This window comes from Ceratotherium simum, chromosome 30 (assembly GCF_057802395.1).
Source record: "Ceratotherium simum simum isolate JZ-2026a chromosome 30, ASM5780239v1, whole genome shotgun sequence".
In the NCBI taxonomy this organism is placed as follows: domain Eukaryota; kingdom Metazoa; phylum Chordata; class Mammalia; order Perissodactyla; family Rhinocerotidae; genus Ceratotherium; species Ceratotherium simum.
The window spans coordinates 30760885-30775405 of record NC_141929.1 but is presented as its reverse complement, the minus strand read 5'-3'; the positions used below and the strand labels follow the sequence as shown (position 1 = coordinate 30775405).

Here is a 14521-nt window from a genome sequence, read left to right as displayed (position 1 = left end):
GCTGGAGAATGACACAGGAAATGGTTTATGTTCTCCAGTCTACACTGACGGTCTAATCCCGCTCGTGTATTTCATGCTGTCTCTGTCGAGTTCATTTTTTCCCAGCCATGAGGTAGACACTGTGCCCAATGCCCCCATCTCCACAGAGTCAAAGCAGTGTGCGCCTGGCGCAAACCTAGGCAGCCCCTCTGAAAGACGCCAGCTTTAGGGCAGAGGGGTTCAGAAATGCAACAAGGAGGCCCACGCCAAGGTCCTGTTGGTGGATTTATTACTGTTGATTAAATGTCTCATACTCGGCGTCATGCCTGCGTGATTGCTGTGACCACTGCAAACCCTTTTTCTCTTCTGCACTCGTGGGTAGAGCAAATCTGAACTCCCCGAAAGCAGAGGCACGTGTAGCTTTAAAACTGCCAGGAAAAATACAACTGCAAAACCAAAATGAAAGAGCAAGGTGTGACCTTCCCAGAGATGGGAAGAGCTGCTGGGCTGCCTCTGAAAGCCTGTGTGTAAATCCAAGGTCAGACTCGAAGCTTTCTTGCAAAAGGTGCTGAAGCTCGTAAGAGGACCACACAATTCAGATACCCAGTGGTTCCCAGTTTGCCTAAATGCCCATCAGTTATGTGACCGGAGCCAGTGGCTTAATCCCTCTGAAACTCAGTTGTTTACCTATGAAAAGAGGGTAAGACAACCTACCCTATCTAAGCCCCAGAGTGACTGGGAGAACAGAAGTGAGCAAGTTAGGAACGCGTTCTACAGGTAGCAGGTAATGTAGGTAGATTGGAAGTAACTGAGGCACCAATGCCCTAAAATTACAACCCAGCTATACTCCCTCCCCACCCCATCAACCAAGATTTAAGAGAGACGTATTTTTCCAGTCATTTGGACATTTTATAAGGTGCTAGTCATCAGTTGAAGGAAAATGTGAAAAATATCAGCTAAGCATCCAAGGTGTTATTGTCCAAGCGACAAAACATCTCTTTGGCTGCCCCAACTTTTCCATTTCTCTACAGATATTTGGTACTGCATAGACATAAAAGGGTTGGGGAAGCCAACCATGCGATAGAATACGAACAAAGCAGCTCGGACCAACTACAGATTAGGGAGGAGGTTACTTCTTGAAATTGCCTCATCTCGGAGATTAAGCATTTAATCTGAAATATGTTATTTTCCCCAGACTTTGAAGCCGGCTGCTGGAGCTCAAACCCCAGATTTTCAATACCAGCTCTATTACACTGGGCATGTTAAGTTCCCCTGGGCTCCAACTTGTGTGAAATGAGACAAATGACATCTAATTTCAGGTAGACATTGTAGCTAAACTATAAACTCCACTGGCACGGAGATATTAATTATCTTTCTGACCATTAAATCCCCAGCCCCGGGCCGGCCCCGTGGCTTGGTGGTTAAGTGAGCGCGCTCCACTGCTGGCGACCCGAGTTCGGATCCCGGGCTCCCACCGGCGCGCTGCTTCTCCGGCCATGCTGAGGCCGCGTCCCACATACAGCAACTAGAAGGATGTGCAGCTATGACACACAACTATCTACTGGGGCTTTGGAGGGAAAAAATAAATAAATAAAATCTTTAAATCCCCAGCCCCTAACTCAGTGCTCTTTGATAGCAGGCATTCAATAAATGGTTAGTGAAAGAATGAATGAAGGGTAACATAAAAAGGGCTTAATTTGAAACCAGCCTAGTGGGCCAGTTAAGTTCACGCTCTTCACTTTGGCGGCCTACGGTTCGTGGGTTCGGATCCTGGGTGTGGATCTCCGCACCACTCATCAAGCCATGCTGTGGCGGCATCCCACATACAAAATAGAGGAAGATTGGCATAGATGTTAGCCCAGGGCCAATCTTCCTCACCAAAAAAGAGGAGGATTGGCAGCGGATGTTAGCTCAAGGCTAATCTTCCTCACCAAAAAAAAAAAAAAAAATCTTAACTTCATGCATAGAGCCATGTGAACATTCAGTCAACCTTAGGCGACTTTCCCAAATCGTTGTGGTGCTAGATAAGTGATTCCAGGGTGATTTGAAACTATTTAACTCATTAGAATGTAGCCTGCATGAGGGCAGGAACCTGTTTTGTTCAGTGCTGAATCTTCGCCTCCTAGAACCACACCCAGCATTCAGCGGACAGTAAGTGTTTGTTGAATGAAAACTATGTGTTGCTTTTCCCAGACAGGCTGTGTGCTAGTGAAAGAGAAGGGCCGGCACCCTGGGATTCTCTTACATCCTCACTGGTACGTGGTACTGTGCGTGCATGAAAGATACCCAAGCATTCTAGCACACTAGGACCATGGAGTCTCTTGGGTGCAAGATTGCTTAGAACCACTACAATCTGTCAGTAACAAACAAGTCTGATGGGGGCCATACAATAGTTTTGACTCCAAAGTAAGAGAAATATCTCTATTGCCCCTGAAACTTTTCCTGCAGACGGAATTTCAACAGAAAATTGCAATAGAAAATAGTCACTGTGAAATTCCACAACCTCTGTCATTATGAAAAACGTCACGGAAGGAGATTTTTCTTATAAAACAGCAACATGCAAAAGTAATCAGTGCTGGAAAACTCAAAGATAGATGAAGAAAACAAGAGGAACGGATTGGATAGCTCTGGTTTTATGAATAGACTATTCCACCACCCTACTCATTTGTAAGACCCTCATGAGATCTTTTTTTATGGCAGATTATGAATCATCTTCATGATATCTTTAAATGGATGATCAATACTATATTTTCCCATAAAATATTTGGTTTGAAATCCGATTTTAAGTGCATTAGAGTTTTTGTGCACCGAATGGGTGAATGCCGTAATAAATTGTCATCAAATATGAAAGAAATATAGCATAGATTAATTGCCGTATTTATTTATGAGTCTATAAAATACCTTGTGAAAGTCCTGGCACATTTTTGGGATACCAATTTGAACCTTCAGGAAAGTTAAAAGCATTAAAAGAGACTGCAAGGAGATTTATTATCAGAATGTTTTTAATCGCAGACCCAAGCAGACATACAGGTATTAGAATGGCTATGCCCTTAATGGGCATGTCTCATGTGTTTCTTTCTCTTTTTTTCCTTTAAAAATGATATACTTCCCATATTTTTATTGATTTGCAAAGATCTGCAGTAAATTACTGTGGCCAGCACGTGACATCACAAATGGTCCCAGCTTCCCTAAGGTAGTGGGCCCCAGGTGGCAGAAAAGTAGAAGTCTCCTGGCCAGGTCTAACGCTCGGCTTTAAAAGTAGGAGAAAACACAGTGAAAGAGAATACCGGAGGAAGGACCCTAACAAGACAAAAATGTAGATGGCTTGAAGCTGCTCATATTTTAATTGAAGCCTTAAAGTCTATGACAGTGAAATTCTTTAGGGGGAAGAATGACAAATATCACCCCTATAAATACCTGTTAGCAGTGCTCCAGTTGGAGAGCTGTGTGCAAAAATGCACAGTCCCTAGCTGTAGTCAGAGCCAGCACCACTGTGGCTTCCTTTCCCATTGGTCTAGGCCAAGCTTCTGCTCCCAAAATGTGCACTCCAGACCACTCCTAGCCCTGTCACAAGGAGGAAGAAGGACATAGCCTCTTATCCCATGGAGTCCTTATAAGTAGTCCCTTTAAGGTCTTTGTTTCTTACATGCATTTCTTTTCCAAAGACTTTGGCTTCTAAAACTGCTCCCAGGTTTTCAAAGCCATACATTTGTTGTTTACTTTAAATTTTAATTCCTTGAAAACTCATAAGATGCCTTGAGCTTATCATTAGAAAGATGTCACCATTCACAGGATAAAAATCATCAAGAATTTCTATACATAAAAACCACTTTGAAAGCGAGAATAGTGCACCAAACCCCCCAGTCTACTGATGTAAAAACAAAGATTGAAAAAAAAAAATCCTTTCCCAGGAAATAGTCACTAACTAAATTACATTAACTGTCTTTTTAAACCAGTGTAGATAGATAGACATAATCTTGGCTGGATTTTTTAAAGAGTTTTTTTTTTTTTTGATTGTTGTTGTTTTAATATATACACTTATCAGTCACAGCTGGGTCTCCTTGCTGTTTCCTATTTTAATTAATGATCCACACCAATTTCTAAAACTCCCAAATTATTACATGAGCTCTTTCATAATACAGGTTGATATAAAAGCATGTGGTAGAGACCCTGAACTTGTACACTTACAGTGGTGCCTCTTTAGATATTTTCTCTGCTAAATTAAGCTGTGTCACCCCAGGGCACTAAATGTGAATTCTCTTAGTCCAGTTGGAGTTAGCATCATTTCCTGGCTGCGTCTGGCTTTATATGTGTTTGAAATACGGGCTTGCGGAAAGATCTAGAGTCAGGAGGTCTGGATTCTGGTCCCTCCTCTGTCATCCACTGGGTTACGTGATCCCGGATTTGCTCCTCACTTCTCCAACTTCCTTCCCATGAGCCTTAAATAAGATAAAGCAGGGATGTTTAGGATAGCTCCCAAGCACACTATGAATGCAAAGGAATTTGATGATTAACCAGATATCATTTTTAACTCTAAGCTCAGGTTTGTACCCGGTTTGCTGACACACCAGGATCTCTCTGCATTCAGTCTCATCTTTTACTTTACCCAGAAGAAGTTCATTCTTTCTTTCTATTTGCCACCTTCCTGACAAGCGACATCAACACTCTCATCTGGGAATTACTGCATTTCTATTTTTCCCTCCTGATGCCAGAGTTGCTGTTGACGATATGCATTCAGGCCATGCAGGGGCTCACTGCGTTCCACAATCAGATGCCATGCACACTATTTCCGTCAAAACAATTAGTGTTCATTTCGGCTTTACTCGGGGAGACCTGCGGTGACTGATCAGTATAAATTATAGATGCAACTGTCCAGATGCACTTGTTCATCCATGCATAGATTTGAGGAAATTTCATTTTTCTCCCTTCAAAAACAGTCCCTAAAAAATTCCATATTTAAGAAATAAAATTCAGAACATTTTCATCTATGTTGTTACGCCCATAGACTCACACATTCTTCCTGTGATTTGAATCATTTGAAGTTGATTTGGGGCATTTCTGGGTTGTTATTTCCCTCCCTGTAAAATCTACTGCCTTTATAAATCATTAGGAAATGATGGATATTTAACCCAAAATAATGTAAGATGATTTGTTGTCTTCTTTTTTTTTGGTGGTACCTGAATTCAAATTTATTGTCAAAGTCACATCCTTTACTCTGCCTGTTTCAGTGTATTTAAAGCGAAGCAACATGAAGTTCAAATAAGCAGTGTGCGTTAGTACTCTTTCTGCTCCAAATAAGCCTTTCACTGTTTATTTTGTTTCGTATTTGTTTTAATGAGCAGCTAGAGGAACTATCCGGGCATATTGCGTAATACAACAAAATAATCTGTCTCAGTTGTTTAAAATACTTTAGATGAAATGACTCCCTTAAATATAACTGGGAGGGTCCATATTTTATAGGTGTATTTACTTGCTTCAATAAAATTCTAGGTGTATACATATACAATTGGGCTTTTTTTCCGAAACCAAATTAATCAGCGAGGAACAAAGCGATGAGAAGCCAGCATGGTGGGGAGCAGCACAGAGCACTCAGCTGCCGAAGTGGGCGCCTGTCAACAGCCGGGAGCAGATTCTATAGCAGCATCCCTGAATCAGACTTTCCAAGAAGCAGGCTTCTTTTCACTGGAGTTTTCTGCCAGAGAGAGGTTGATACTGGTTTAACCTACTGATTTTGTTTTGCTATAAGGGTCCCAAAATAATGGGAAGAGTATGGACGCTTCATAAGGACCATTTTTGGAGAACCCTACTAACTAAATGCTCATGGTGGTGACAATCAGTTGTCAGCAGCACTGGCTAGGTTTGCTGTAGGTGCCTCCTCTCCCTGGGAAAGGCGTGTTACATCTGGAAACGGCAGCGTTCCTTCCGGGAAGACATTCTGATACAATAAGCAACTTTGAAGACAATGGAAAGGTGTCTTAACATAAAAGCTGCTCTTTTGTTTGTTTTCTTTTTCTGTATAGGAAGAAAAAAGCTACCGTCCAATTTACTTCACCACTGTTCTTCATCTCTTTTCTTTTTCTTTTGAAAAATCTTGTCTCTTTTCTCTGATCCTAGAGAGCAAAGACAGGAGGTAGGCCTGAAGGGCCTGAATACACAGACACCACAGAGATCTTATAAATCAGTGAAAAATCAATACATGCTATATGGTAGTTTCTCCTTTGCAACCAGATTGCCAGGGGACAGAACTAATGCTTTTCCTCCACCACCATCCCCATTTTTCTGTCATAAAAAAAAAAAAAAATCCTGCTTAAGAACGAATAGGCAATCAAAGTTGCTGAGTAAGTATTTCAACTATCTAATTTTATTACTTTACAATTGACATACCTTCCCTCTGGAAATGTTTGCAATTAATTAATTAGCAGTAATCTTCCCCAAGGGACTAATTTAATGAATTCTCTCCAATTCTTACTTTAAAAAAAATAGCTTAGATGTATCCAAGCTGTAAACGTGTGAATGGCTCCAAAGTGCATTTTGAAAAAATCAAGGGATCTATCTATTACCGTGAATTTTTATCACTAAATCAATCTGGCGGTAACCATCATTCTTTTTCTAACGAGGAGTTTCCCGGGTTGAACACAAGGTTTCTCCAGGGTAAAGACACTGAGTAACAGCAGCCAGGAAGCCTCGCAGGGTTGGTTAGTATTTAGAACGGAGCTCGTCCTCCTGTTAATAATCTCTTAGGTGGAGGAGTCTGCGGTGTGCAGCTGCTTTAAGCTCCTTGTGCGTTCTGCAGAATCCGTAGAGAGAAAAAAAGAAGCCAGAGATGTTCTAAAGGGGTCGCTGGCTTCCAGGCCTTTAAGTCCCCTCTGCAAGGTGCCAGAGGAAACCTCGCGGATCCCAGGCCAGGGCCCCAGACCTTGCCTGGTCCCTGGGCTTCCTCCTTGCTTCCAAGAATCCAGGGCAAAGACCCGGCTTGTTCCGAACCTCTGGCCCACACATGCTTGCCTGTCAACTAGAAAATAAAACTGGGCACTTGAACCACCCGCCCTGATTCCTCCGGGGAGGTGATGCCAGGGCCTGGGAGAGCGTTTTGTAAACTGTAAAGCGCGATGACACCGTACGTAAAAGGCGAGGCTTTCTGAGATTTCTGGCCTGAAAACTCGAAAGCCCGAGTTCCACTTGGATCCAGGCAGCATCCCCCGAAAACCTGCCCTCAACAGACTGGCCTCCCCTTTGCGCCGCTAGATGTGGCGCTAGATGTGGCGGGTTGGAGGCCCTCAGCGCGGAGGCTCCAGGCCTGGGGACTGAGCCTTCGGGTGCGCCGAGTCTACGGTGTTCGCAAACTGGCGGCCGCTTGTCCGGGAGCCAGGCCCAGAGGACGCAGCCCCCTCCCGGGCACCAACGACTCATCCGCCCATCAGTGTCCCCTTGAGGACCCCTGGGATGGAGGAGGGTGGTCAGACAGCTGGGCCTAGCCAGGCGTCCAGGCGGAGCGCCGGGAATCGGCCGCCTCCCAGCGCGCTGAACCGCGGCTCGCCAGCGCCACCCCCAGCGGAGCGCAGAGGCTGCAGCTCGGCCCTGGCGCCTTCCTGCGGCTCCCCCGCTCCCCCGTGGACACAGCGGGCGGTGCGCAGGAGGCAGCCAAGCCTCGCCTGCGGAGGAGATGCCCAGGAGTCTTAGCTCCAGGACTGCAGATGCCAGGGGTCAGACTTGGGGCGTTTCCAGAGTCCGAGAGGCTCTGAACCTTGGCCTCGAGGGGGCGCTATTCGGCCTATCCGAGGGCCAGGAGGCTGCAGTGAAGCCCCGGGGTCAAGGCTCTGGAAAAGGCCGGGGCTTGGAGAGCCCGAATCTAGCTAGAGTCCTGGGGAGACTGGGGCAGGGAGAGAGATCCCCGAGGACAAAGACGGGCGGGCCAGTGGGACCCACCGACGCTGCGCAGCGCTGCCCCAAGTAACGCAGGGCCTGTGGAGCGAACAAACTTTCCTTGCAGGGGAGGGGCGGGGGAGCCGGGCTAGAGGCTTCTCCCCCGAGCCTCGGCTCTCCTCCACCTGCCAGTGCTCAACCTCCGCCCAGCCTTCGCCCACCCCAGTTCCTTCCCCTCCCCCGCGCGCCTCTGTTCACTTAGACTCCTCATCTCTCTCCTCTCCCCTCCTCCTTCTCCCTCTTGCCTTTCTCCCCGACTTTTCTTCTCTTTTTTCTCCTGTCTCTTTTGTATTCTCCCCTCCCTCGCCGCCCGGCTTGCTTCTATCCTCCTCCGGTCCGCAGGGGAGGAGGTAAGCGCGCTGCGCCCGGGGCCTGCGCGGCGCAGAGGGAGGCGTTTCTCCTACTTCTCCCGGGTAATTTGGAGAGATTGTCTGTGCGCGCGCGCGTGAGTTTAAGGCGAAAAGGTGTAAGATCCAGCGCCAAGCAGAGGGTCAGGGTCTTTGACGTTCCTCACCAGCTGCACAACCTCCCAGAACCAGTGTGAGTGCGGGTGACAGTGCGCGCGCGCACGGGCTGGCCGCGCTTGGTACGCTTGGTGGCCCGGGGCCCCAGGGCCCGGGGGCCCGCCTGGCGGCCTGGGATTACCGTGACGTCACATTGAGCCTCTGGCCACCTTGGACTGGGACGCCTCGGGAGCCGCACAGCCCCGCACCGCGCCTCACCTTGCCTCGCCACCGCGCGACTTTGGGAACCCGCATCCTCTCCCTTCCCCTGCCCATCCATGGGCCCTTCTGTCTTCCGGACCACGCCGGCCGGAGGAGCGCCTTCTGGAGCGCAGAGCGCGGCAGCCGGGCTGCCCTCGGCTCTGCCTCCAGTCGCGCCAAGCAGGCGGAGGACGCGGCGCTGGGCACCGGAGGCCGTGTAAGGAACCGAGGCGGCGCGCCGCTGGAGGCTCACAACCGCCGGGCTGAGGCGGGAACTCTCAAGAGAAGAGGGAGGCGGGCCACGGACAGCCACCATGTCCTTCCCGCACTTTGGACACCCGTATGGCAACGCTCCCCAGGTAAAAGGCGCCTCCATGGGGGATGGGGGCAGACTGGGTGGAGGGGGTGCCCAATGCATGCGCCTGCCCTTGAGCGCCCTCCTCTCGAGCGAGACCCCAGGGAAGCCAGAGGGAGCAGAGACCAGGGTAATGTTCCATGACCCCTCTGACATCCCCAGTCCCTGGCTGAGAACGTTTCACTCCTCCAGTGCAAACTGGAAAATCGTGTGACCCGAAACTTGGGCACTCTGACCATACGCTCAGTGAGGTGGGCGAGATCTCAGGGGTCTTCCACACAGGCCTCCTTCTTGTACCGAGGGGACCGCGAGTCTCCGACTTCCAGTTCAGAACGCTGTCCATCTCACCATTTCTCTGTTGTTCGTTTGTTGACCTCTGTTCTTATCCTCCCCCTTCCTTGGGTCGGCCCAAGCTTTCTGCTTCTGGTTCCTTCGATTTTCCAGACCAGGGTGAGTGTTGTGCAATGACAAGGGTTTCCTGGGGAAAGTCTGGGGACACCCACCACTGTTCTCCAGTTTCTCTCCAGAGTTCGGAGTCTAGTCCCAACTTGACCTGTGACCGGCCTTGTGATCTTGGACAAGTCTGCACTCTCTCTGGTCCTCATTCCCTGTCTGTAAAATGGGAGTAGGAGTGAGCCGTAATGATGGTCTCTAAGGCCAACTTCTAGCTCTGCCTTTGTAGGATCCTAAGATGGGGAGCAGGGAGGGTCGGAGAGGAAACCTGTGGAGCCTGTAATTCGGGTTTCAGAGTGTTCCCATCGCCCAGACCCCTGGGGCTCTGGAGCCTCAGCAATGGCTTAGGAGTATCTATAAAGGCAGTTTGGATAAATTAAGTCTTTGGCTAATTCCGGTCCCAGCACCCAGCAGAATGCTCAGCACTCGGTGACATTTAGTTGATGTTGAATGAAGGAGGATCGCGCACTTCCGCCGCTGGCTCCTGCCAGCCCCAGGCGACGGTCTCTGACCTCCGGTGCCCCTCTCTCGCCCCCGTAGTTTCTGGTGTCTGCAAGTTCCAGCGCCACTTGCTGCGAATCTGCCCCGCGCTCCGTCCCAGACGTGGCCTCAGGCTCCACCCCGGCAGCCGCTCTCTGCTGCGCATCCTACGATGGTCGACTGCTGGGCAGTGCGCGGCCGGAGCTGGGCGCGGCCTTGGGCCTCTATGGAGGCCCCTACGCGGCCGCTGCAGCTGCCCAGAGCTACCCCAGCTACCTGCCCTACAGCCCGGAGCCGCCCGCGCTGTACGGGGCGCTGGTGAGTACACCAGGTGGATCCTGGGTCTGTGCGCCAGAACCCACCCGCCTGGGGACACGAGGGGCAGCAGAGGGTGAAATCCAGTGCGACATCTCCAGAGAAAATCTAGGAAGGATGCACGACTCCGAGGAAAGGAAATGGTTAGGATTGTATGTAAGGAAAAAAGAAAATACATCTTTACAGTGTTTTACAGTTTGCAGAACCCCATACTGTTTAGAAAACATCTGTACCTCTGTTAATTCTGTGAGGTAGGCAAGTCTCAGTTTACAGATGAGGAAATTGAGATGCAGAGGGATTCAAATACTTTACCCAAAGTCAAAGATACAGAGGGTCAGGGAATACCTCTGGAAGGCGAGTAAGGCAAGGAAGTTCCCCAGCTGGTGGGGAGGGGGTTGGGGGGAGACACAAGTAGTAACAGTAATAATAACAGCTAGTCATTAACTACTGCTTATTCTGCACCAGGAATTCTGCCAAGTGCTCTTCTGCAATAATCTATGGGTACTATTGTTATCCCCATTTTACCAAGGGGAAACTGAGGCATAGAGTGGTTAAGCAACTGCGCCCAAGATCACACAGCCAGTGCAGTGGTGGTTGTGGTATTTGAACCAGAGTTCATAGTTTGAGCAACTACTCCACCCCACCTCCTTCCCAAATGTGGTCCTGAATTCTTTCTTCCTCCCCTACCAGAATCCACAGTATGAATTTAAGGAGGCTGCAGGGAACTTCACACCCGGCCTGGCGCAACCAGGAGCCTATTATCCCTATGAGCCCACTCTGGGGCAGTATCAGTATGACCGGTAAGGCATGGGGCCCATTGGTGGCTGGCATCACAAGTCCTTCCCCCTCCCCTGCCCATCTGGGGTGAGCATGGGAAGGGGTTTGTATGGAGGGAGGGGAGCAGAACCTCCCTTCCAGGCCAAAGACTGTCTCCTGCCTGCAGCCCCAGAATTCTGAGCCAGGCTTTCCCCGCAGGTACGGAGCGGTGGAGTTGAGTGGCGCCGGGCGCCGGAAGAACGCCACCAGGGAGACCACTAGCACGCTCAAGGCCTGGCTCAATGAGCACCGCAAGAACCCCTACCCCACCAAGGGCGAGAAGATCATGCTGGCCATCATCACCAAGATGACCCTCACTCAGGTGTCCACCTGGTTCGCCAACGCACGCCGGCGCCTCAAGAAGGAGAACAAGATGACCTGGGCGCCCAAGAACAAAGGTGGGGAGGAGAGGAAGGTGGAGGGCGGAGCAGAGGAACCACTGGGCTGCCTCAACAGTGACACCAAAGGTACTAAAAATGTTCCCCACCCCACCTTATGATTTTTCCAGCCATCCAGCAGTTTGATTGGATTTTCCCAGCGGCCCTGGGGGGGGGTAGATTTTACAGAGGGCACTCCCTTCCTTACTCTTGCACTTGCATCCCCAGCATGCCTCAGGGTCTTTGCCAGTGCAGTTCCCTCTGCCTGGAATTCCCTATGGAACCAGCTTCTTATCTATTTTAAAGTGTCACCTCCGGAAAGCCTTCCCTGGCCACCCAAGCCAATGTAGTTTCCCAGTTATTCTCAGTCACATCAGCCAATTTTATTTTCTTTGCCATATTACCACTGTGAGAAAGTACGGACATCTGTCTACCCCCTCTAGGATGTCAGCGACACTAGAAAGTGTCTTATTCGCTGCTGCATTCCCTAAATTCCTAATACTAAATGCCTAAATGATGTCTGGTACATAGTTGGTACTCAGTAAATATTTGCCTAATTAAATAATACACACCAGCCACCTGTGGGTGTTGAAATTGGGTAAAAACTGCCCCCTCGCTTTTTCACAGCGGAGAAACTGCGATCCAGGGCTTAGGCAGCACAAACTGGCGCTTTCCTTGGCCTGGCGATGCCACGGAGAGGAGGCGTCTTCAAGGGGTGGGGGCAGGGCTGGGGGCGGGAATTCTTTCTCAGAGGCAGGCCCCAGTCCTAGGGCAAGTTTAAGAGATGGTGCGGCCAGCCTGGTGAATTACACCAAGAATATCCAGAGTGCAGGGCGCGTCTTGCTAAAAGCTTCTCAGGGATGGGCACTCTTGAGGATTTCCCTTGGGGCCTGGGGCTTTTCTCACTCGCTCCTCTTCCTGCAGACGTTACTGCTAGCCAAGAGGTTCGCAGGCTCCGGCTGAGTGACCTGGACGACCTGGAGGAAGAGGAGGAGGAAGAGGAGGCCGAAGAAGAGGAGGCAGTGGCCACAGCTGCGGACAGGCTGGCGGAGTTCCATAAGGACACGCAGTCGCTGCCAGCGCCCTGCGCTGCTGCTCGAGAGGCCTGGCCGGAGCGCAGGGAGTGCGGCCTGGGGGCGCCCCGCTTCTCATTCCATGAGCCCCTGCGGTCGGGAGAAGCTGACTTTCTCCGGGCGGAGCCAGGGGGCCACACATTGACCATGCACTATCCAGGCAGCAGCGAGAAACCGCGCATCTGGTCTCTGGCGCACACTGCAGCAGCCGGCACCGTCGAAGGTGCCCCTCCAACCCCGCCCAGGCCACGAAGTCCTGATTGCCATCTGATTCCCGGACAGCTTCCAGGCTCGGGCGCGCGACCTGCTGTCCCCAGAGACTCCGCGTGCGAAGAGCCTTCCCCAGTAGCCAAAGCCTTTGGAGACCCCACGTTTGCCCTGCAGGGCCTGCCGCTGAACTGTGTGCCGTGCCCGCGGCGGAGGGAGCCGGCAGTGCAGTGCCAGTACCTGTCCGGAGCGGAAGGTAGTGGGCCCCTAAGGGCGCTGGGAGTCTCTGTCCGAAAGACGTGTGCCCGCCGTGCTGCCCCGCCGTTGCACGCTCTCTCTGCCTCTCACGCATGCCCAGGTTCAGACCCAGCGCGATGCTGTCTTAGCACTTCTTGAAACGGAAGCTTAGAGATAAAAGTTCTAGTTCTCCCTCATTTTAAAGCTGAATAATAGTAATAAGCTCAGAGTGAGACAGTAACTTAACTAGGATCACTTAGAAAATCATGGAAGCGATGGGCAACCTAGATCTCTGCACTCCTGTCCAGTGTTCCACCAAATGCGCCAGGTGGGCGCCATCATGACCCTCTGGCACAGGGGCCCTTGTCCCCTGCCTGCCCTTCAGAGGAGGCCAGCTGGCTCCTGCTGTTCTTGTACCAAAAGTTTGGGCAGGCACCAGGACGTTTCAAGAAGTCTGAGGGGAAGGGCCAGACACAATTGATTTAAGGCCAGTGCTTAAGTCCAGCTTGCAGCCCTCTCTTCTGCCCACTAAAACCGCTGGGGAGCTTAGTCCAAGGTCATTGCCATTCCTGGAGAGCACTCATCCCCCAGAGCTCAGGGTATGACTGCCACTCAGTGTCTCCTGCCCCTGAGTGGTTCTCTGGCTGTGCCTGGTGGAAGGGAATTTCACCCCACAAAGGCACATTCCCCAAGCCTGTGGCAGCCTCCAGCACTTACTGTCAGATTCTGCTCTTTGCAGTGATTTCTCTCAGGATTGGCTACTGGCTTAGAAAATTGGGTTACACTGTTATTTGAATGTACACATAACGGGGTCCAAATGTTACCTCTGGCAAGCAAATTACCTCTAGACCTTGGATTCCCTTCGGATAAGACACAACCAACCTCTGATTTCCTAGGAATCTCCACCAAGCGGCCTCCGGGTTTTAATCAACCTTTCCTCTCTCAGCAGGTTAGCGCATTGGCTGCGATTTGCGGAAGAATCTTGGAAATCTGCCCTACTTTGCCAATTCACCTCCACACTAAGAATCTGGGAGACCTCATCAGGGACAGGGGGCTCTCACTTCGACTAAGAGACGGACAGACAGACACGCAGAAACCCTCCCAACAGCCCTCCTTGCACGCTGAGCTGAGAGTGGCTGGCAGACGTGCATCTTGTCAGATCCCACAGAGGAGGTGGCAGGGCACCTGGGGGAAGGCCAAGTTGGAAGGTTGGGCTAGTCTGCTGGATGCACCCACTTGGTATACCAAGGCTCCCTTCCTCCTCTGATTCAGGGTCTGAAGCCGCTCCCTCTCCTGTGCACCCCCACCCCCCTCACTTTGTAACTTCAGCGCTGACCTGGCCCCTAAGGCCGCGTGCGTCTTCGCCCCCTTCCCACTCCTTGTATCCTTAAAAATAATCAAACGGAACCTAAGCTGTGTGGCCTGTCTGTGCCAGGGGCGTTTTGAGAGGTCGGGGTGGAGGGGAGGGTGGAATGCGGCCAGGGGTTCTGGGACAGGGCAGCGTGGCCCGCAGACCTCAGTCCCTTTCGCGGAGGGAGGGAAACTGAGAAGGTAACCGCTAAGGCCGCCACGCCTCCTCTTAACCACCAAACTCTGCGGGTA

The 14521-nt window shown here is 50.7% G+C and overlaps 1 protein-coding gene across 1 annotated transcript; it reads left to right on the top strand.

Annotated features, from left to right (window-relative positions):
• The first annotated feature begins 8471 nt into the window (after positions 1-8471).
• IRX6 (iroquois homeobox 6) lies at positions 8472-14311 on the top strand. The gene is made up of 6 exons (XM_004431606.3): positions 8472-8965; positions 9955-10212; positions 10900-11009; positions 11185-11492; positions 12327-12938; positions 13866-14311. The coding sequence occupies exons 1-6, from the start codon at positions 8921-8923 to the stop codon at positions 13871-13873; spliced, it is 1341 nt and encodes a 446-aa protein (XP_004431663.2). The 5' UTR covers positions 8472-8920; the 3' UTR covers positions 13874-14311.
• Positions 14312-14521: the final 210 nt, after the last annotated feature.